At 41.5% G+C, this 24,026-nt stretch overlaps 1 protein-coding gene across 1 annotated transcript; it reads left to right on the top strand.

Annotated features, from left to right (window-relative positions):
- The first annotated feature begins 5,955 nt into the window (after positions 1-5,955).
- cyp19a1a (cytochrome P450, family 19, subfamily A, polypeptide 1a) lies at positions 5,956-12,777 on the top strand. The gene is made up of 9 exons (XM_086106777.1): positions 5,956-6,151; positions 6,259-6,409; positions 7,540-7,694; positions 7,759-7,941; positions 9,476-9,590; positions 9,677-9,788; positions 9,860-10,022; positions 11,018-11,259; positions 12,520-12,777. Exons 1-9 carry the CDS (start codon positions 5,956-5,958, stop codon positions 12,775-12,777), a joined length of 1,575 nt encoding a protein of 524 aa, XP_085962903.1.
- The last annotated feature ends 11,249 nt before the right edge of the window (positions 12,778-24,026 follow it).

The following is a 24,026-nucleotide window of genomic DNA, read 5'->3' as shown; positions in this document are numbered from 1 at the left end:
CAGCCCTCGTCCTTGTCACATCTTTGCAGCCTCCATCCACCAACTGTGACAATGACCTGTTTCCATTGCTTCGATTTGGGCCATAAAAGTGACATTTCTGTAGGAAAATGACAAGTCTGCATAGTTGCCGGAGGCCTTGATGCATTCTCCTTGACGGTGAAAAATCGGCTACTTCCTGTTCCAATTAAACTATAATAAATGCAGGATCCTGAAATGTCATACCACTTGAACCGAAGGGACTCTGTGCATTTCCGTCATAACTAAATGCCTCATCTTTTAACTTTTCATTTTCCATGCACACATACAGTATATTGAGCCATGTCAAGAATCTCCTCATAATCACCGATATCAAATTCTGAACGAAATATAATTTCAAAATGTAATAATAGCCTTTCTGACATGAATAAATACATGATTACTCCTTAATCTTTAAGTGAAAGTATTTTAAAGGTGCAGCTCTGGCGCGGGTATCAAGGCCCCCTCTGACGTCTGTTACTGATGTTGAGTGTGCATGATCTCTCTAATGCTGTGTTAACCTGTCGATGGTTCGAGATACCTCAAACGTACGCAGTTCTCTGGTTTGCTTCAAAACAAAAATATTTGATTGATACAAAAATACGCAAGACCGACGACGTACAACAAATGACGCTAAAATAAGTCAAACCAAAAATGCTTGAAAAAGGCAAGGGTAATATAAACGGAAATAGCTTGATGTGAAAGGACAAGAGGAAAGCCAAACCACGAAAGATAGAAAACCGAGAATAAGCTTCAACAACATAAACACTATGAAAATGCAGAAACGACGCACCAAAATATATGCCGTGAATGAGATAGAAACTTGATAATATTCAACACTTGAGACAATTATATGAGCAAGATGTGGAAGAATCCAACAGCGGCTTGCCAGTTTGGTAGCCCTTAAATCTGGGGTTCCTAACATGTACTTTTCAAGCCAACCAACCTCTGCGATCGACCGTTACTGCATGCGCCCATGCACTCGTACATGAAAGAAACTGAATGAGAACAATTTAAAAAAAAAAATGTATCACAACAGCTTTGATTGCAAGCTACAAGCACAGACTGCTGACCGCTAACAACTTCCGATGATGGAGGTCACGCGCCACCGGAGGTTAAAGGTGACCTGCTTTTATTAGTTTCTTTTATTTTTTAAATACTTTGTTGTGACACTGAAACTGATAGGATGCAGTGTACACAAACACAAAAATATATGATATGAATAACGTGCATAGCCTTACCCCCCCGTAACACCCGCAATCGACTTGGGACCAGGGCTACTACAACCGTAAATGGTATATTGTAATGAGTGACAGGTGCACCGCTGGTTCCGTCCAGCGGTGCACCTGTCCAGAAAGTAATCGTGGAGTCCCCTCCAATACCGCTAGGGAGCAGCAACAGCTAGCCAATTGCCTTGTGTTTAGACGAGAGACAAGCGAATTTGTGACGTATGAATGCAGGACGACGGTGAAACAATAAATGTTAAAGACGATAAAATACTTTTTTCTTCGTGTTCATTTGATTCCAATTCGAGCTGATATAACGTCATTCTTCAATGTTAAAAACGGTTATAGTAACAATATAACACGTTAATTGTTGCGGGGTTTTTTTTCACATTTTCAGCTTGTCGTGTGCTGCGAGATTTTTTCAATGAAAGAAGTGTGCCTTGGCTCAAAAAAGTTTGAAAAACACTGCCCTAATCCTAACCCTCTAACCCTAACCCCAAACCCTGACCCTGCAAAACAACATATGAATGAATCCAAAGACTTTTGGTAAAATATTCTATGAACTGACCCAAGGGAAGTTGAACTTTCTGGTAGGTTTCTTGTTTCATCTGATGTAAATGTAACACAGCATTTTGGATGGAGGGAGGCGGTATAGATAGATAGCCCCCACTGCATCTGGAGTCATGCAGTCATGTCTTGCCGTCAAATGTTACAACTGGTGAAATTTGAATCAAACAGCAGTTGAAGGGTTTAAGAAAACCAATGCTTCATTCACAAATGCGATCACACGCGTTTTCTACTAAAGTCAAAGCACTCTTGTCCATATACACATATGAAGAGATGGCTTCAAGTGTAAGATTACAGTTCATTCCAGGTCCTGCATTCTGTGGAGCAGAGTTGTTGTTGTTCTTGCCTGAAGCTGTGGGTCACTGATAGACAGTTGTTGACCAGCTTGAATCCCTCCCGCACATGTGTGCACACATCAGAGCTCTCTTCTTTGTTGCCTTTCATTCACGGTGCTCCCAGGCAATCGAGGCTGGGGGCAAAATGAACAAAAAACAAATAAAAGAGCAAGCATAACACACTGTGATCGCGTGCTTATCTAGGTAAGGTGCACGTCTTTTATATGCGTGCACTGCAAGGAGATTCATAATGTGGACAAAAGTATTGAGACGCCTCGCCAGTAGCCGCTGGAAGGATAAGGGGAAATGACAGAAAATAAACCTTTTTATTTGTGTGAATGTGCTTCAGCTCACCCTCGACTCCGGTGAGGACAAGCGCTATAGAAGATGGAAGTCTGCTATATTAGATGATGAACTGAAAAGGTTTATCCATGAAGTGTAGCTACTCTAAAAAGGTTTAAAAAAAAGTCAACACAAGTACAGTACATAGTGAATGTTTTGCTCTGCCCCCACCTCCACCCTTCCTGAGGTGCAGCTGTCTCTCTTATCTTCTTCCAAACACAAGCTATGATGTCAGGCTTTGTTGCTCCAGACAAGGACGAAAGTCTTTATATTTCAAATGATAAACAGATGCATTATTGTTATGACAGTGACTTTTTTTCCCAATGCATTGGTGCCAAGTAACCATGTTGGAGTGATCTGAGGAATTTCATTTGGACAAAAGTAGTGCTTTGTCACTACTTGTGGCATATACTCTTGACCTTGGTGGGGGGCATCAATTATTCCCCTTACCGTGCCACTAGTGGGTGTTCACTGGCTGTAAACATTTTTATTGTGGTGCAAAGTAACTAGAATGTGAAGGCTTCAAACCTTGTACCTCTCTCCTAAAGTCATCTGGGATAGGCTTAGCTCACAATTGATCCCAGTCAACATCAGCGCTAAAGGAAATGGATTGATGGATATTTTATACGCACGGAAAGAGGAAATAGTTGAAAAATGTTAAACAGCACCAAAAATAAAAATAAAAAAATCAAACAAAGCCTTTGTGGTTAACCTACATTTCCTTAGCTCCATTCGATAGTAGTTTAATACTGACCATTATATCCCCTTATTTATTTTGATGTTATGTCAATGCTATGTATAAATATATTTACTTCTTGTTGGCACATCCATAATTTACAGTATGCTGTTAAATGTGCTCGTTGACCCCTCAAGACAGGGGGATGCGGTTTACCACAATACAGAGCCCAGAGATGAGGTTAGATTAACATCTGCTCACAAGGCGCATCGCTTAATCATGCTAAACAATCTGGGTCTCCGACATCATGTGGAACACCACCATCATATCAGGGTCTCAGCACACAGTGGGCCATTTAAACACGGCACATTCTTGGACAAGAGTGGGCGGTGGCTGATTGATACTCGACATAACAGAGACACTTTTCCTTCTAACAACAAAGACTTTGTCACTCAACTGCAGTTACTCTTTCCCGACATTCATCTCATTACCAAAGTCAACAAATTGTGTGCAATTTGGAACTTGAAATGAGAGTGTGTTAAAAAGGTGATCAAGTTTATGATCCATTCATCCATTTTCTGAACCACTTTATCCTTGCGAGGGTTGCGCGAGCCTATCCCACATCTGACTTCGGGCACGAGGCCGAGTACACCGTGAACTGGTTGCCAGCCAATCCCAGAGAGTTTATGAAATTAAATTAAATACAAAAGAAGATACATTTGTTTGCCATTTACAAAAAAAAAAAAAAAAGACAAATGTCAAAATTAAATAATTTTAATTAAATATTTTTTTCTTAATTTTTTTTTAAAAACAGTTATGAAATAAAGTTGTTTTATTATAATTTATTTACTAATATATATCTCCCAAGCCATTCCCAAGGCCAGCTGGGAAGCATCGTCTCTCCGGAGGAACAACGGCTGTACTCTGAGCCCCTCCTGGATGAATAAATCTCACCATATCTGTAAGGAAGAGCCAACTCGCACTGCGAAGGTGACTCATTTCGGCCGATTGTATCCGGGATTTCCTTCTTTTGGCACACACGCACCACAGCTTGTGACCATAGGTGAGAATAGGAATGTAAATCGAGAGCTTTGCCTTTGGGCTTAGCTCCTTCTTCACCAATGAAGAGTTCACATCACTGCAGACACAACACCGATCTGTCTGCCAATCTGCCGCTCCATCCTGGCCTCATTTCTGAACAAGACCCCAAGTTACTGGAACTCCTCCACTTGGGTCAGGATCTCATTCCCGACCTAGAGAGGGGAACTCCACCCTTTTCTGACTGAGGACCATGGTCTTAGATTTGGAGGCACCTGTAGTGATTTTCATGCCAACCATTTCACACATGCCTGCGAGCCGCTCCAATGAGTGTTGTAGATCGGGGCTTGATGAAACCAACAGTACGACATCATCTGCAAAAAGTAGAGACGTGACACTGAGACCCCCACCCTGGACCCGCTCAACCGAGAAATTCTGTTCATAAAGGTGATGAACAGAATCGGTGACAAAGGGCAGCCTTAGCAAAGTGTAACCCTCATTGGAAATGAATCCGACTTGCTTCTGGCAGTGCGGGCCAAACTCAGACTTTGGTCTTACAGGGAACAAACAGCCCATATCAAGGGGTTTGGTACTCCCCACTCCCAAAGCACCTCCCACAGAACTCCCGAGGGATGCGGTTGAACACCTTCTCCAGGTGCACAAAACACATGTAGACTTGTTGGGCAAACTCCCATGCACCCATGTGGACCCTGTTGGGCGTGTAGAGCTGGGCCACTGTTCCATGGCCAAGATGAAAGCCACATTGTTCCTCCTGAATCTGAGATCCGACTCCCTGGTGGGCCCTCCATTCCAGCACCCCTGAATAGACTTTTTCCAGGGGGGGGCTGAGGAATAGCATTCCCCTGTAGTCCACCTTCTTAAAAAGGGTGAGCACCACCACAATTTGCCAATCCAAAGGCATTGCCCCTAATGTCCATGCAAGCCCCACAACATCCAGAGTCAGAAATCGAGGCAGATCTCACCCACCTCGGGAGCTTTGCCACCACCAAGCTTTCTAAACAGTGAGGATTTTTTAAATCATTCAAATTAAGCAGGCTTATTAGTAGCACTCGGGCGGCCCAGTTTTGTGTTTGTCTATATCTGTCCTGCAATTTGCTTGCAACCAGCTCAGGGTGTCCCCCGCCTCCTGCCTGAAAACAGCTTGCATATGCTCCAGCACCCCCAGTGACCCTTGTGAGGATAAAGCAGATCGGAAAATGAATGAATTCATCACACTCTTCTATAATTTGTGTCAAATTTACAATATATTTATTTTCACTTACACAAAATTTAAGTGGTAGTTCGAATGTTTTTGCTACTTCTGGATTTTGATAGATTGTGCAGGTGTCATGTACATTCTGCCGTGACCTGTGTGAGTTTATAATTGCAAGATACAACCAGAATGAGTGTCATGAGAAACTTTCCCTCCCTCGCTGCTCAGTCAGTGACTCAAGCAGGTGTTCGCTTGAGAGATTTCCAAGCAGAATCATTTGATGTTCAAAGCAAGAGTGCAACACCTTCTTCTCATCAGCCAAATGTCAAATACGGCACTGTAGTGTATGCTCAGGGACACCGGCCTCAATCCAAGCGTCAAGGTTACGAGTGTATTGTTTACCTTTTTCCCCCCATGTGTTGTGGCTTTTGCGTTGCCCTGACCTGGCTCATAACCAACGTCGACAGCCAATAAAGAAGCACTTGTGCTTGCGCAGCTTTCATCGCGGAGTTTGCGTCCTGCATCTCTTCAATCCACCTTCTTATGGAGCTGATCTCCGCTTGTGAACGGACCATGACTGTGGTTGACTTTGAGGCGATAGCGTCCGAACTGGCGCCCACGTCCCAGAATGCAACTGTGGGAGCAGCGGTTGGGATTTCCCTGGCAACCAGAACTCTGCTTTTACTTGTCTGTCTACTGCTGGTGGCTTGGGGACACATGGACAAGCGACGCGTACCAGGTGGGTCATCTCGAATAAACTCTCAAGATGAATCATGTCTTTCTCAGTCAGTTGTCAGAAGAGGAAGTTAATTGACTGGGGTTTTTTTACACGTTTCTTTTCTACAGGTCCATATTTTTGCCTGGGATTGGGGCCGCTTCTTTCATATGTGAGATTTATTTGGACGGGCATCGGCACAGCCAGCAATTATTACAACGACAAGTATGGTGACATTGTCAGAGTTTGGATTGATGGGGAAGAGACTCTCATTCTCAGCAGGTTGGCTCTTTACTTAACTTTGAAGAGGGCAACGATTCATATTGTAAAATGCAATAGCATTGCTATTATTTCATGAGAAGATGAGGTGGGGGGAATTTTGGAAATATCTCCAATCGGAAACTTACAAAAGGCATTACGAGGGAATGAACCTGAAAGGAGGGTAGTTTCATGGAAAGGTATTATATCCAAGCATAAATGATAAACATAAGCAGAGACCCATGCAAAAGAATATAACTAAACAGCATAACATTTCAACAGATTTGATTTGCTTCCTAGAATTACTAAAGATTTGATTGAACAACTGTTTCATGGAATAACAAAAACATTAATGTTGAGTTCATTCTTACTTATTTCCCTGACTCGAGCCATTCAAAAATTAACATGAATTTCCAACATAATGCCATTCAAAATGCAAATCCTTTGCCTAATAGCATCATTGCATACAGTAAATATCAAACTTTATGCACAAAGTATTACCTTAAAAGACAAAGTACATCAATAAGTGTTTGAAAACAAGTTTTGCACTTCAAAGTTAAATATACAACAATTATACTTAACCAATACGTACACTACAATTGATTTCAACAAATATTGACGTTTTTGTTTGTTTGACATTATGCAGTTTGAATTGCACCCGTGGCAGACCACGTTCTGCGAACTTTTACCACAATTTGAGAATCTCTGGCCTCGACCATATTCAAAAGGTTTAAACAAGAAAAAGAAAAAACACCCACAATAACTTAATACAAAAACAGTCAGTTTGCTTTAATCCAAACTTTGTGAATTACCATGACCTACACAACTGTGAAACTAGAAAAGCATAGAGAAAAAAACTCAACATTTTGAGCATTGGGATTTTATATATTGATGTGACATACGTGAAAAACAACATAGTTATGCTACTTCGCAAAAGAACCCCTCCCCCAACCCCCTCCAAAAAATATCTTTCTTGCATGGCACTGTACTTGAACCATATGTGGTTTTAGGCAAGAAAATGCTGAAAAATATTTCCCCCAGTAATTTCCCGGTTAAGAACCTACCTTCGGTTTCGTAAATACCTGACTCATCCCCATGAATTGTTAAATCCTGTAATTTCATAACCCTAAAAATGATATTATTATTCTCGCCAGAGCATCGGCGGTGCACCACGTTTTAAAGCATGGACACTACACCTCACGGTTTGGGAGCAAATTAGGACTAAGCTGCATCGGCATGAACGAGAGGGGGATTATATTTAACAACAATGTCACCCAGTGGAAAAAGACACGCAGCTATTTCACCAAAGGTAACAATTGCAATTCCACCGGCTCAATGAGAAGGACGCCACCGACCTCGACATTCTTCTGCAGCCTTGACAGGCCGGGGCCTTCAACAGACCTCGGAGGTGTGCGTCTCCTCGACGCAGAAACACCTGGAGAACTTGAGGAAGGCTGCGGGAGGGGATGCATTGACAAACGTGGATGTCCTCAGTCTGCTCCGCTGCACTGTGGTCGACATCTCCAATAGACTCTTCTTGGATGTGCCCTTCAATGGTAAGTGGAATGTAACTGGAATTCCGTTTTTGGAATCTTGCTGGAAAGTAGTTTCACCCTTTTCGTGGATAGCGGTAACTACAGTGGACAGCTAATCATGTTATCAGGTTACAGGGCGCATCAAAGGGTTAAAGTTATATGGCGGATATAAAATAAGGGCAACTCATATCTTGATAATTTAGATGGCAATAACTACTTCTTCATGAGACTTGCTTTTAACAAAAATAGTGTTTTTGTGAGATTTTGGTATTTTGACAAGAAGAATGATTTTGATGAGCTAAAATCATACTTTTATCCACAAGTGAGGTATTGTTTCATAGGTTGGATCCCAGTCAGTATAAATATCTACGGTAGGCTGCATGAAAGAAAACATTTAAAAAACCTTTAGTGTAATAGTTTGCATGTTCTCCCCATGCCTGTGTGGGTTTTCTCTGGGTACTCTGGTTTCCTCCCACATTCCAAAAACATGCATGGGAGGCTGATTGAACACTCTAAATTGTCCCTAGGTGTGAGTGTGAGCGTGCAGATGGTTGTTTGTCTCTGTGTGCGCTGCGACTGACTGGCAACCGGTTCAGGGTGTGCCCCGCCTACTGCCCGAAGACGGCTGGGATAGGCTCCAGCACCCCCCGCGACCCTAGTGAGGATCAAGCGGTTCGGAAAATGGATGGATGGATGGATCTATCACTATATCCTGAAATATGATAGATAACATTCACTTATATTGACATGCAGATGACCCAGTGTAGTTGTCAGCAACTCAAATATCCCTGAGTTTGGTTGTATTTAGAATGAGTCATTCACTTCATCTAATTGTAAAGTCTCCGATGCAGAAACAGCCGTGCTTAACTCATTCAGTACCAGCCAATTCTGGACCAAGTCTGAAAAGACGTTTTAAAACGTCTTTGGGAGTGAATGAGTTAAAGTCTCACCGCCAAAAATGTATTGGTGATTTCAAATTTTAGACATTCATAGTGGAGGCAAACCTGACTGACAGATAGGGGGTGGCCCACTGAAATACACGTCTTGCGTAACGGTTAAGACAAGCAGCTTCATAAAAATCCTGTGAGTTGCACAATTCTCATGTGTTGCCCTGCAGACTGTGGATAGGAACGGATAAATGATCGTACCTGCTCATTACACATCATAATCACAATAAAGGCTTGCAATCGTTCCAACACGTTCACAAATTCACGCGTGTCTCAAAACTAATATGATTTAATTTACTGTCGATTGTGTAAATGCGACACTGTTGCCTCATCCTGGCACTCACAGATTCCCCTGGTGCATTGCAACAACTTAATTTCGGCTTTCTCCAGTGGCATTAACACGAAAGACAGCTTGAGTGACAAAGACGGACTGTTTGTCAAGGAAGCTAAGAAAGCAACTCTTAAAATAGAAGAGCAATTGTAAATTGAGTGCAGTATGAGAGGAACAAACCCATTTAGCAATAAAGAAGCAATCGATTTTATTTTATTGATTTTAACACTTGCTATCTAGCTTAACCAAGCTTTTCTAACGATGCATTTCTGTCCAGAAAAACAGCTGATGCAGAAGATTTTGAAGTATTTCGAGACATGGCAGAGTGTCCTGATCAAACCAGACGTCTACTTTAAACTTGACTGGATTTACCAAAGGCACAAGACAGCAGCGTGAGTCCCATGATTGGAATAGACCCCATAAAATCCACCCCCCCTCAAAAAAAAATTCTCTGCTCAAGTTATCGTTCACTTTGCAGCCAGGAGCTCCAAGATGCCATCGAGGGCCTTGTGGAGCATAAAAGAAGAGAAATAGAGCAGGCGGATAAACTGGACAACATCAACTTCACTGCCGAGCTCATATTCGCACAGGTTGGACAAAAACAACAGACTCCTCTGCCTCACAAGGATAAAATGGTTTGACTGTTCCCATTTGGTTTTAGAATTGCGGCGAAATTTCTGCTGAGAACGTGACTCAGTGTGTGCTGGAGATGGTGATCGCCGCACCCGACACTCTATCGGTCAGCCTCTTCTTCATGCTGCTGCTTCTCAAACAGCATCCACGCGTGGAGCTGCAGCTCCTTCAGGAGATAGACAGTGCCAAGGGTGAGGATTTGCAGGAAATGTTATGACAACATGCAGAGGAGGCCGGTCACAGATATCCATCCGGCCCTCCCTCACTCCATCCTTATATACAGTGTGTGTGTGTGTGTGTGTGTGTGTGTGTGTGTGTGTGTGTGTGTGTGTGTGTGTGTGTGTATATATATATATATATATATATATATATATATATATATATATGTATATAGAGAGAGAGAGAAAGAGAGATAGATATAGATATATATATATACTGTATATATACTGTAGATAGATAGATAGCATGGTAATCAACTGGTTAGCACCTCCGCCGAACAGTGCAGGCCTTTCTGTGTGGAGTTTGCATGTTCTCCCCATGCCTGTGTGGGTTTTCTCCGGGTGATCCGGTTTCCTCCCACATTCCCCCCAAAAAATAAAACATGCATGGCAGGTTGATTGGGCACTAAATGTGATTGTGAGCGCGAGTGGTTGTTTGTCTATGCGTGACCTGCGATTGGCTGGCAACCAGTTCCTACTGCCCGATGATAGCTGGGTTAGGCTCCAGCACACCCTCAACCCTCGCGAGGATAAGCAGATCAAATGTAGAGGGACAATTTAGAGTGTTCCATTAAACTGCCATGCGTGTTTTGGAATGTGTGAGGAAACCTCAAATTACTTGGTCAGAACAACTAACAAAATACGTCTCTGTAACAAACTGCACTCATTAATACATTTAATGATCAGCATCCCTGATGAGTATGATTTATTTTATTTCATTTTTTTATCATTGTATTTTATAAATATTGATTCTAAACTGCCCGAAAATATACATGTAGCACAGTTGTGTGATACTAGTTTGCATTTTTATATATTTTGGATTTTTTTTGTACAGCTGCAACATGATTTTGATGGTATGAAGAGGTGGATTAAGTCCGCTGATGGAACCCACGTACCAAATGAAAGGACCTCACTGCCAATATGACAAAATAGCAGTTTTTAACAGAGGGTGAATTATTTTCTTTTAGGTGACCGACCCCTGCAAAACGATGACCTTAACAAGCTGCAAGTTCTGGAGAGCTTCATCAATGAATGCTTGCGTTACCACCCAGTGGTCGACTTTACCATGCGGCGTGCACTGTCTGACGATGTCATTGATGGCTACAGGGTCCCAAAGGGCACAAATATCATTCTGAACACCGGCCGAATGCATCGCACAGAGTTCTTCCCCAAACCCAACGAATTGAATCTAAAAAACTTTGAAAAGAATGTAAGTAGACATTTTCCTTGAAGTACAATAAAATGCGTTAAGAGGAACAAAACCCATCTTAGAATCTGCATTTTCAGAAGCGATATTCACACCGTGTTTTGCTTTTACCTTTCTTTTTCTTAATTCTGTTAATGGGATTCATATTTTGGTCCAACAGATAGTTTCCATCTCATAAAGTATTCAAACACAATAATGTTATTACTTGAGTGCCATCTTGTGGTATTATGGTGCCAAGAAGCTGTTGAAGTGAGTTGAGCACTTCATTTAGACCAAATTAGTACTTTGCTCATACCATCTTGGTGCCCAAGGCACAAGATCACTTATGTCAGGGATGGGCAACGAGTGGCTCACGGGGCCTCGATGAATTATACCAAATTATAATATTTTCAGATGTTTTTTTTTTTGGGGGGGGGGGCGGTTGCTGTGGGGCAATTTCAACATGTTTCCTCTACTACAATGAAAGTGAGGGAGAGATTCTCCAATTTTCCCAGTGCATTTCAATGCTTCTTCCGAGAAATATACCTCATGTTCTGAGCCTGCTTTGTGCGTTATCTCAAAATTAGCCAAAATCTGCGGCAAGATTGCTGGGCCCTCTATAAAAAGTTTAGAATTGCCTAGAGATGCCACAAGATGGCGGCAAAGCACAATTTTCTCTGAGACAAGGCTGTGACCTGGCTAAAATGAAGCTTCTCCCATCAGTTCAATATACCGTAGATGTGTGGCGCCACCATGTGGGCAGATGTCACCAAAATAATGTTCTTATATTCAATCGCGAATATGCTGACTTCACTGAAATTGATACCCCGGCTAAAAGGTTTATAATTGCCTAAAGATGCCACAAGATGGTGGGAAATCACTACTTTAGCTTGAATGAAGCTCCTCACCTCACTTGCACTGAGCTCCTTGGCACCAAGATGCCACAAGATGGCAACAAAGCACAACTAGTGTCTAGATGAAGCCCCTTAACTGACTTCAACATAATTCCTTCGTACCAACACGCTGCAAGACGGCATCAAAGCACTATGTCTGTCTAAAATAAACTCCTCAGCTCACATCAAATTAGTTCCTTTGCATCAAGAGGCAACAAGATGATGGCAAAGCACTACTTTTGTCTGAATTAAATGCCTCATATTTTTATACATGGAAGATTTAGAGAAAAAATAAATCTGTAAATGCCAAACAGTTGACATGTGAACGTTCACTGGAAAGAAGACTGGATGGAATGGTTTGATAACTTTCTAAGTGTCTTTCCTTCTCCAGGCTCCACGCCGTTACTTCCAGCCATTCGGATCCGGTCCTCGAGCCTGCGTGGGCAAACATGTTGCTTTGGTCATGATGAAATCAATCCTGGTGACGCTGCTCTCCCAGTATTCCGTGTGCCCTCACGAGGGTCTGACTTTGGACTGCCTCCCGCAGACTAACAACCTCTCCCAGCAGCCTGTGGCGCACCAGCACGACAGCCAAAGTCTCACCATGACATTCTTACCCAGAAAGAGAGGACACTGGGACCCTCTTTGAGGCTTTTTGTTTGCCTTCTCTCTTCCCAGACATTTATATCGTGACCACATACGTACAATACAATACTGCTTCCCTATTTATTGGGTACACATTATTCATGATAAACAATTGCCAAATGAATGCATTAGATACAGTGAGCTACTTTGTGTTTTGCTGTTGTGTGGCTGTACTGGGCTTATTTGCGTGTGTATTGAATTCACTATCATACATTAAACTGTATTTTATTATTATTATATTTTTCACTTTCAATAAATTATTGCTGAGGATTGTGGCAATATTTTGCGTCGTGTTGTGCAACGTTGTCGCCGTCTGTCGATGATCGATGTCAGGAATGGGGAAAATTAGCACTCTTGTGAAGGAGGCAATCCAACAGAAGTGTTCTCATCCTGTTGAACATAAAGTTGTCTTTCCTTATAGTGGCCAGAAGAGGTCACTGTCTTGTTCTTCTTCTCCTTTCGGCTTGTCCCTTTTCAGGGGTTGCCACAGCGAGTCATTCATTTCCATCTTTCCCTGTTCTCTGCATCCTCTACTCTGACTCCAACTACCTGCATGTCTTCGCTCACGGCATCCATGAATCTCCTCTTTGGCCTTCCTCTCTGTCTCCTACCTGGTAGCTCCATCTCTAACATTCTCCTACCAATGTATCCACTGTCCCTCCTCTGTACGTGTCCAAACCATCTCAGTCTGGCCTCTCTAACGTTTTCTCCAAACTTTGCTGTCTGAGTTGTCCCTCTGATGACCTCATTTCTGATCCTGTCCATCCTTGTCACTCCTAAGGAGAATCTCAGCATCTTTAACTCAGCCTCCTGTCTTTTGCCTATTGCTAGTGTCTCCAGACCATACATCATGGCTGGTCTCACAACTGTTCTGTAAACTTTTCCCTTCACCTTAGCTGATACTCTTCTATGACAAATCGCTCCTGACACTTTTCTCCAGCTGTTCCATCCTGCCTGCACTCTACTCTTCACTTCTCTTCCACACTCTCCGCCGCTCTGCACTGTTGATCCTAGGTACTTAGATTCCTGTACGTTTCGCCACCTCTTCTCCCTGTAACCTCACCGTTCCACTGGTCTCCCTTTCATTTATGCACATGTACTCTGTCTTATTATGACTATGACTGACATTCATTCCTCTTCTCTCTCTCTCTCTCTCTCTCTAGTGCAAACCTCCACCTTTCTAGATTTTCTTGTAGCTGCTGCCTACTCTCACTACAGATCACAATGTCATCTGCAAACTTCATAGTACAGGGAGACTCCTGTCTGACCTCATCTGTCATCTGTCAATCTGTCCATCACCAAAGAAGAGGTCACTGTAACATACAGTAATACTGAGTGCTGAGAACCTCAACATGCAGTCCAGTGATTTGAATTGATGTTCATAATGTTCCACTCAATTCTAGTAAATCATCTTACACAGAAACGTTTTTGACAAATCCGGTGTGATGTCTTTAAATAGAACGAAGACAATTTTTATACCTAAATGTGAATCTCGGCAAAAAATGTTTTTTTCCACTATGGCTTTTCCACTTTTGGCCTTCTAGTACAATGACTGTGCTGCACTAGTAACACTACTAGGACCAAGTAGTAGGCACATGTCACACAATAGTAGCCTCACAGGGCTTACTACTAGCAAGAATATGCCCACGAGATGTTTTGCTTCACTCGTAACGTGCGGTTGCCTTAGTAGAGTGAAGAAATATCATAGTCTCGCCAAAATAACCCCCAAAAAACGTTCCAAGTAAAACCGTTTTTCTACTAGTGCACCCTTGGCATTCTACTACTCAGAAGACAAAGAGCGTTCTAGTACATGGACCCTAAAATCTTGACAAATAAATGAAACTGCTTTTCATAGCACCCTTGGCCAAAAAGCTTCTGTTTTTATGGTGTTGCTTTCATCTGTGTTGGACTGCCTGTTTGGGTGTGTTTTTATTTTGAGTTTGTTTCCTGTGTTTCATCGTTTTTACAAGTTTCCGGCATTTGTTATTTTGCTTTGAGGTGTATGTTCACTGATGTTATTTTTCTTTGTTGGCTTTACTATGTGCTTGGCTTTGGTCTGCTTTGGGAGTCGGGACGTCTCCTTTGTGGACAAACAATGAACTGTGCTCCGTGATGTTTGGTGATCGCGGTATTTGTGTCGCTGTCTGCCAGACTACGAAGCTTGTGTATTGTTAGCCAAGCATTGTGATAAATTCTCTGTGGTTTACAGTTCTTGTTTGTGCCTTTAAAGGAAAGTTCTAACTTCTTGTGATTGAAATGACTGGTGGATGAGAATTTCGACGTTCGAAGTTACTTTGTGTCTTTCTGAGAAATTCAAGTTCAGTTTGGTCGTGACAGACAGATAGGATGTAGGCTAGCTCTCAGCACGAGTGTGCACCTTCCTCCCTTTGCAGCCATGGCGCGCAATTGCGCCTGGATCAAGGACAAATGTGTTCTCTGCTGAAAGAGGTAATGGAATCTCCAGAAAAGTTCACCTGGGAGCTCAGATGATGATTTTATCCCCCCAAAAGACCCCCAATCTGATCGCTCATGAGGAACTATGAGGAAGTCCTCATACCAGGTGCATCGGAAACAAGTGGCCGACTACTCGGATTGTGTTCTGGTTATATTTTAGCCCGCAACGGTTGGAATGAACCAGCTACCTTTTTACATGGCCTGTTTGAGGCGCTACACATGCAGTGATCGCCAACTTATGAGATAATTATCTCAGTATATAATGTATTCATTTTGTGACAAATGTGTTTAGTGGTGTGCCATTAGATTTTTCAAGTGTAAAATATGTGCCGTGGCAAACTGGAAAACATTGACTTGCAGTACCAGCTATCTCAATTCTGGGTGGGGTAGTGTCCGAGCATTGCTGCAAAAAGAAAAAAATTGAATGGTCATAGACACCCCGACTTTGTATTTGTCTCTAAATGCCACACGATGGCAGCAAAGAACTATTTTTGTCTACATGAAGCCCCTCAACTAATTTCGACATAGTTCCTTGGCGCAATGATGCCACGAGATGCTGGCTACACTTGACTTTTGTTTACCTGAAGCCCCTCATTGTAAATGTGTGAGGCTCACTTCAATGTAGTTCCTTAGCACCGAGATGCCACAAGAAGGCACCTAAATAATGCTTTTGTTGCTTTGGCCTGAGCACAAAAAAATGAATAGGTGAGTTTTCAGCGAGAATGGAGGATGTTTTTATTTTTGTTTTGGAAAAATTGCAAAAATGTGTAAATGACGCCCCACCAAAAAGGTTTATAGTTCCTTTTAGATGGCACAAGATGGCTACAATCACTGGTTTTGTCCAAATTAAGCTCCTAAACTCACTTCCACATTGATCCTTGGCACGAAGATGCCACAAGACAGCGACAAAGCACCACCTTTGTCTGAATTAATAGCTTCAACTCACATCAACATGGTTCCTCGGCACGAAGGTGACACAAGAAAGTTCCAAAGCACTAATTTTATCAAAACAAAGCTCCTCAACTCACTTTTTTTCTGTTCTATTCTGATGCTTATTGCTCTGCTGAAAGGTCAGTTTAATGTACAAGTTAATTCGCTACAGTACCTGCAGGGAGAGCTTAGCACTTTGGATGCTGCATAACTTTATTCGTTATTAATGTATGCTGTTTTCAGTTTGCCTTTTCTACTTCCTAGAAAATCTAACTTCTCAGTATACTATTTTTAAACCATTTATATTCAGTTTTAATATCCGGTTACATAACGCAAGCAAACAATGAGGTCGAGATAATAAATATTTAACAGGTACATTTTATTTTTAAAAAGGAACACTCATACATATTGGCATTTACCATCTCCAGGGTGAACCGCCTTCATTATCACTTTGCTTTGTCACATGAGGGCCTGATGCTGTCATTTCCTATTGCCAATCAAATGCTGTGCGCACACACACACACACACACACGCACGCACACACAGACAAACGCACACACGCACACACGCGCACACACACACATGCCAAACCAACTCTCCGGACACTCCCAATCTCTTTCTCGATTTGTAAACAAGGAGAACAGGAGATTATTGCAAGCACTGGAACTTTCTGATCTCCAGGGTCGTCTGTTCTCTTGTAATCATCCAACTTGAAGAAGGAAATATCTTGCTAACATGGCTTTTGATTTTTTTTTGAAAGAATTATTTTGTCTTTTTTGCCATTGTGTCACATAGGAACCATTCCCTCTGCTATGTTCCAAAATGGTACATTTCCACAAAAATAAAATGAACAAAAACAAACATTATTTTTATTGTTTAACCTTAGTTTTCAACTGAATCTGCTTCTTGTTATCTTTGCAGTTCAAATGCCGCTTTCCCTCATCATACACAGTAGGTGTTCCATGTGCTTGCGTATACATGACAGGTTTGCTTTGGCGTGATGCCCGTGAGCCTTCCAAATATCCCTAATGTAAGAGTGTTGTAACAAAAAGTGAGTATTTCTCCTCATCTCTGCTCTCTGACAGACTTGGTGCTGTTTTTTGGACGCAACACACAAAGTGTGAAAATTCTCAAATGCCAGTCCCCATCTTATCTCTCGGCCCTGTTGGAATACCGCGTCAGTAAAAGCTGTAGTTGCCATGGAAATCTAACAGGCAAATCTACTAATTTCTCTACAGTGCTAGTCGTTTAATAGTGTAATACTGAGTGGCATTTTCCATGGTGCATACTTATTAGCCTTTATAAGTTCACCGGATGTGTTTATATGAGCTTGCGATTTTGATCATTGGTATAAAATAGTTTCAAAGAGTATCTCATAAAAATGCATACCATTTCTCCAGCACGGAGGTCCAAAGAAACTCAGTCCGGAATGTTAACCGCAATGACTGGATCACAACAAATGAGAGTTCATACTGTCAGAAAAAGATGCTTCAGATCGTCTCTCTGCAATTATTGCTGCAGTAAAAGAGGTGAAATGTTATTTGGGGGTGAGAACTCCAATGTTAATTAGTCACCAGGCTGCTTGTATGCTTTAAATGACAAAATTCCGATTTTTATTTTATTTTTTTTACTCTCAAGTGGCACACTTCAAAAAGCATTTGGAAATGTGGACACATCACAAAAGGTTTCTATCAAATGTACGCCGTCATTGCTTCATGAGAAGTCTGTTATCTATTTAACGACCAAAATGCCCATTGGAAGCTTTCCATATAGCAGTTTTGAGATGTTTTTTTTTTAATCCAGTTTAAGGTCCATGTACTGTTACATTTGTTGTCCTCACTGCTAAGACAATTGAGCTCACTAGTATAATGACTTTTCCACTTCCACATCACTCTTGGCCCCATTTTTGCAATCAATCTACTACATGTTTTATGTTATCTGTTCTGTTATATTATTTTGTCATTTCATGTTAACTGTTCTGTAAACCACTTTGTTACAGCTGCAACCGTTGTGGAAGCTCTATAAATAAAGATGTATTGTATTATATTAAACTGTTTCAGGTTCATGTACTAGTATGCTATTTGTCCTCACTAGTAGCTGCTTGCATGTTACTACCCAGTCAGCAAAATTGGTCTGGCCCAGCTCTGGGGCAGACACGGCACGTACACTCGGCCCACATACCTCAATGAATGACGGTCCTGCAGTGGCCCACGTCTGGCATCCATGATGTGGGCCGCATTCGGCCCAGATCTGAGCCGCATTGTAAAACCATATCTGGCCCTACTCCGGTCCGACGCTGGGCCAGAACAGGTTCCTGATATCAGCCTGAATTCAACCTCAACAAAGCCACATCTTTCATGAGCCATAGTTGACCCACATGAAAAAAAAGTCTCAAAAACGACTGTGATAAAAATGTTTATTGTCATAATTTGTGAACCTCACATACTGTATAACTCCACATACACTGGAAAAATGCACTTTTCTTTATTTTTACAGTGAACACAAAGTCCAAATTGGGATGCAGCTTACTCTTGAACGGTATTTTTCTGTCCATCAAATTGTTGCGCTCTCCTTGTCCTCTTTTCTTCTCATGGTCTCCTTCCTGTCAGCATCCCGATCAGGAGCCAGATGTAGCCATCTTTTGATTGTGACATATATTTCCTGGTCTGAGGCTGATGTGTCGGTCGCAAACGAGCCGGTACAAAGAGGCGGCTCTTTGAAGTGAACGATGAGCCGTTTTTGGCCGAAAAAAAACCGACCATGTGTAGTAAGGCGTTTTTAGCCCCAAAAAACGACCATGTATAGTAAGGCGTTTTTAGCCGAAAAAAAACGACCATGTGTAGTAAGGCGTTTTTCGACGAAAAAAACGACCATGAATAGTAAGGTGTTTTTAGCCGAAAAAAACGACCATGAATAGTAAGGCGTTTTAACAAAAAAAAGAAAATACAAAAAAACGACCATGTTATAGCAAGGTGTTTTTAGCCGAAAAAAACGACCTTGTATAGTAAGGCGTTTTTTACCGAAAAAACGACCATGTATAGTAAGGCGTTTTTGACCGAAAAAAAAACGACCATGTGAAGTAAGGAGTTTTTACCCGAAAAAAACGACCATGTATATAAGGCATTTTTGGACGAAATTTTTTGCCGAAAAAAGGCGGAAAAAAACGACCATGTATTATAAGGCCTTTTTGGACGAAAAAAATGACCATGTATAGTAAGACATTTTTGGACGAATCTTTTAGCCGGAAAAAACGACCATGTATAGTAAGGCGTTTTTGGACGAAATGTTTTGCCGAAAAAAACGACCATGTATAGTAAGGCGTTTTTAGCCGCAAAAAAACGACCTTGTATAGTAAGGCGTTTTTTACCGAAAAAACGACCATGTATAGTAAGGCGTTTTTGACCGAAAAAAACGACCGTGTATAGTAAGGCATTTTTGGACGAAATTTTTAGCCGAAAAAAAAAAAACGACCATGTATAGTAAGCCGTTTTTAGGCGGAAAAAAACGACCATGTATTAAAAGGCGTTTTTGGACGAAAAAAACGACCGTGTATAGTAAGGCATTTTTGGACGAAATTTTTAGCCGAAAAAAAAAACGACCATGTATAGTAAGCCGTTTTTAGCCGAAAAAATCGACCACGTAGAGTACGGCCTTTTTACTCGAAAAAATGACCATGTATACATGGTCGTTTTTTACGGCTAAAAACGGCTTACTATACATGGTCGTTTTTTTTTCGGCTAAAAACGCCTTACTATATATACATGGTCGTTTTTTGCGGCTAAAAACGCCTTACTATACATGGTCTTTTTTTTCAGCTAAAAACGCCTTACTATACATGGTCGTTTTTTTCGGCTAAAAATTTCCTCCAAAAACGCCTTACGATACATGGTCGTTTTTTTTTCCGGCTAAAAACGCCTTACTATACATGGTCATTTTTTTCGGCTAAAAACGCCTGACTATACATGGTCGTTTTATTCGGCTAAAAATCTCATCCAAAAATGCCTTACTATACATGGTCGTTTTTTTCGGCGAAAAACGCCTTACTATACAAAAAAACGACTTCAATAAGCCTTAAGTATCATGTTGGTCAAAGAAAGAAGGGATGTGGTTGCAACCTCTGGGGATTGAACATCCAACCGCTAGTTTGGGAAATGGTTTCTCTACCCCTGAGCCACACCACCACATAACTTATCGTTTGTTTTGTGTTGTCTTCAATAAAGCTGCAAATGGGAATTGAACAAACGTTAGATTTGGGACTTCAGCTTTCTACCACTGAGCTAACCCACCACAATGAACCTTTGGGTTGTTTTGTGTTTTTCCTCAAATAAGTTGTATATGGCGGATCAAGAGTAGACATTGTTGCAATAATAAGTGATCGAACACTCAACCTCTGGTGTGGCACTCCATCACTCTACCACTGAGCCAAAGCACCACATAGAGCAGCGGAGTTGTGATTTTTTTTATTAATCATGATAGGTTTTTTTCGGCTAAAAACGCCTTACTATACATGGTCGTTTTTTTTTTCTGCTAAAAACGCCTTACTATACTGTACATGGTCATTTTTTTCGTCTAAAAACACCTTACTATACATGGTCGTTTATTCGGCTAAAAAATTCGTCCAAAAATGCCCTACTATACATGGTCGTTTTTTTCGTCCAAAAAGGCCTTACTATACATGGTCAGGTTTTATTTCGGCTAAAAACGGCTTACGAGACATGGTCTTTTTTTTAGGCTAAAAACGCCTGACTATGCGTGGTCCTTTTTTTTTCGGCTCAAAACACCTTTCTTTACATGGCCGTTTTTTTCGTCGAAAAACGCCTTACTATATATACATGGTCGTTTTTTTGGGGCTAAAAATGCCTTACTCTACATGGTCGTTTTTTTTCGGCTAAAAATGCCTTACTATATACATGTTCGTTTTTTTCAGCTAAAAACGCCTTACTATACATGGTCATTTTCTTCGGCTAAAACGCCTTTCTATACATGGTCGTTTTTATGGGCTAAAAACACCTTACTATATGTGGTTGATTTTTTTTTTCGTCTAAAAACGCCTTACTATACATAGTCGGGGTTTTATTCGGCTAAAAACACCTTACTCTTCATGGTCGTTTTTTTCGGCTCAAAATACCTTACTATACAGCTGTGTGTGTGTGTGTGTGTGTATGTGTGTCTGTGTGTGTGTGCGTGTGTGATGAATGGAATTCCGCATCGGTATGCAATTGTAAAACAAGGCTGTGTGTTGAAAAAATAAATCTGAAACTGCATTTAAGGGTGGCTCAATACTGGCTGGCCATATACGGGCCGGAGTTGTAAATTGATTTCTGGCCCAAATACTTCACTCCACAACTGGCCCTCATCTGGTTTGCCAGAGTCAAGCCAGTGCCTCCTTTGCCACTCCCGGGCCGTGTTCGGCCCACATGCATTATGCCAGTGCCGACTCAAGGCCAGATATGCCAGCTTGATGCCAAATCCGGGCCAGATGCCTTCGCTGACTGGGTAGTGAAGCAAAGCTGCACTAGTTGACCGCAGCATGCTATTAGTTCTTGAATAAATGATCAAACTGCTTGCCATGCTGCAAGTTACATGATGAAATTGCACTAGTTAGTCAGTGAAGAGTTTTGCCTCACTCCAAAAATGTAGTTGTCCTACCAGTATGTTGTCCTACCCGTATGCAGAAATGTGATACAGTTGCAGAAAAGAAACTTTACAAGTCAGGCACTTGTTCCACTTTTTCACGCTTGTCATTCTACTCGTGCATCGAATTGTTTTATTGGCGAGGACAAAGAGCATATTTACAAGTGGAGCTTAAGCTGGATATCAAGGATTCTGAATACATCAACACACACTTGGGCGCGGGTTAATATTGAAGCTCTCTGGAAGCCCAAGGCCCGTTAATGGCATCTGGTGTCCAACGTTCCTGCTGCGCATCCATCTACTCCACACCTGGGGGCCGCTTTGGCCTGCAACTGTTGTCAGGCCACCAACTGCACACGCACCTGCCCCCGCACGCTGGAATCCGTGTGGAAAACACACCGCATAGCAGAAGACCGAGTGCAGACAATAGACCGTTGTGCTTTCAGTCATTTCCACACCATGAGGAATAGCTTTCTATGCATCACTTCCAAGCTGAAATGGTATGCAGCAAAAAGTGGTGGGTGGTGAGACTCAGTTTTGAAAGTAGGCCATGTGATGCTTCAAGATTTACTTGTAGCTGTGCTTGAATTATGATGACCATTGTGGGTCCCTTGGGGAACAGTGTTTCTTAACCTGGGTTCGATCGAACGCTAGGGGTTCGTTGAATCGGTTTGAGGGGTTCGACGGAGCATCTGCCATGGAGGTTAATACATCATGTCAATTAGCTATGACGCGCCTGCTTGGCCATCACTGGCTGCAGATGATCACATTACAGTACTTGTCCAATCAGTCCTGCGGGAAATTTAGTTCGCTCAGTAGTCACCGTGTGACTGCCGTGAGAGTACGTCGTAAAATTTTAAAAAACGTATACTTATGTCTTGAAATTGAATTTACTTGTTTCTGTTTTTAATAAATGTGTTTTTTTTATGTCCTGAATTTGTAAAAAGTCATATTTTTGTTTTTGACTAATGAAGGCTTCAGGGAATGTGCAAATGAACAGGTTGGGCACAAGAACCACTGCTTGGGGACAATGACATAATAATCATTGGAACTTCAAGATGCTTGGAGATGGTCTCATTTACTTTACCTTTAACATGCTTGGGGACAACTCTCCCCTTTGCTTCGTTTAGTCCATATTTAGTGTGGTACATGCAATGTCAGCACAAGGTACAGTGACTGCTTGTCACCAAAGGACATACTGTACGTTAGTTGAACATCTTTGTGGTCAAATCATTTTCGGTCTTTTCTTGAAGGACTATCATTTTTGTCCAGCTTGTTAAGAAAAATAATTATTATTTTGGTCACACTCAGGAAATTAAATGTGGGAAGTTGCCACATGTGCATAGTGGAGTAAATGATTTTTCGGGGGGTTAAATTACCGTATTGGCCCGAATATAAGACGGTGGTTTTTTTTGCATTAAAATAAGACTGAAAAAGTGTGGGTCGTCTTATATTCGGGGTCTAGACATTATACCCATTCAAGACGCTAGATGACGCCAGATATCATTGAAGAGAATGCTGAACTTGACTCCCCAGGCCAAAGTGAACCCGTCATGAAGAATAAAAATAAAAATAGCGGTAGCACAAAGAAGAAAAATAAAAAATTGAGGTAAGACAGAAAAGAGAAGAAAATAATAGAAGAGGTAACAGAAAATGGGGAAACGTAGCGACAATCTGGAGAAAAGTGGGTCGAAGATCGGCCAGGTTAACCAGCAGATGAGAAGTTATGATGTAATTTACGTTTCAAAAACCAGAAGCCATTCATTTACGAATGTGATTGCACTTTAGTTTACATATTTAAATCTTAAGATATTAAGATTTGAATGAGGCAAATAACATGCTTTTTCTATCAAATATATTGTTATAATCATTTGTTTCAGATGTACTGTAATTATTTTCTGTATAAAAATTAATTTAGTGTTCAAAAACTCTTTTTTCAAACTTGACTCTTGAATAAGAGGGGGTTGTCTTATAATCAGGGCCGTCTTATATTCAGGCCAATACGGTAATAGTTCATTCAAGGACACTCCACCACACAGCAGAGTTTACAACACCACCAGGGCCAACATTAAAAACAACCATGATAAATAGATCAATTGTGGTTCCCTGACCAACACCATGTTTACATAACACTGCTTCAAGTTTATTTACAACCCTAAAGAGGCCCAGATTGGACTTGGAGATGATGTGCAAGGAACATTTACTGCCTATGGTTAAACAGCAACTGACCTTACA

This window comes from Hippocampus guttulatus, chromosome 3, assembly GCF_054856545.1.
Source record: "Hippocampus guttulatus isolate MCC_2025c chromosome 3, RoL_Hgut_1.0, whole genome shotgun sequence".
Lineage (NCBI taxonomy): Eukaryota > Metazoa > Chordata > Actinopteri > Syngnathiformes > Syngnathidae > Hippocampus > Hippocampus guttulatus.
The sequence above is the reverse complement of the archived record's forward strand: the minus strand, read 5'-3'. Positions and strand labels throughout refer to the sequence as shown.

What these genes read in the sequence shown, in the direction of transcription:
- cyp19a1a (XM_086106777.1), top strand. Translation starts at nt 5,956, where the DNA reads ATGGAGCTGATCTCCGCTTGTGAACGGACCATGACTGTGGTTGACTTT. An exon ending in CTTGGATGTGCCCTTCAATG is followed by an intron (nt 7,942 to 9,475) that starts GTAAGTGGAATG and finishes ATTTCTGTCCAG; the next exon opens with AAAAACAGCTGATGCAGAAG. An exon ending in GGAGATAGACAGTGCCAAGG is followed by an intron (nt 10,023 to 11,017) that starts GTGAGGATTTGC and finishes ATTTTCTTTTAG; the next exon opens with GTGACCGACCCCTGCAAAAC.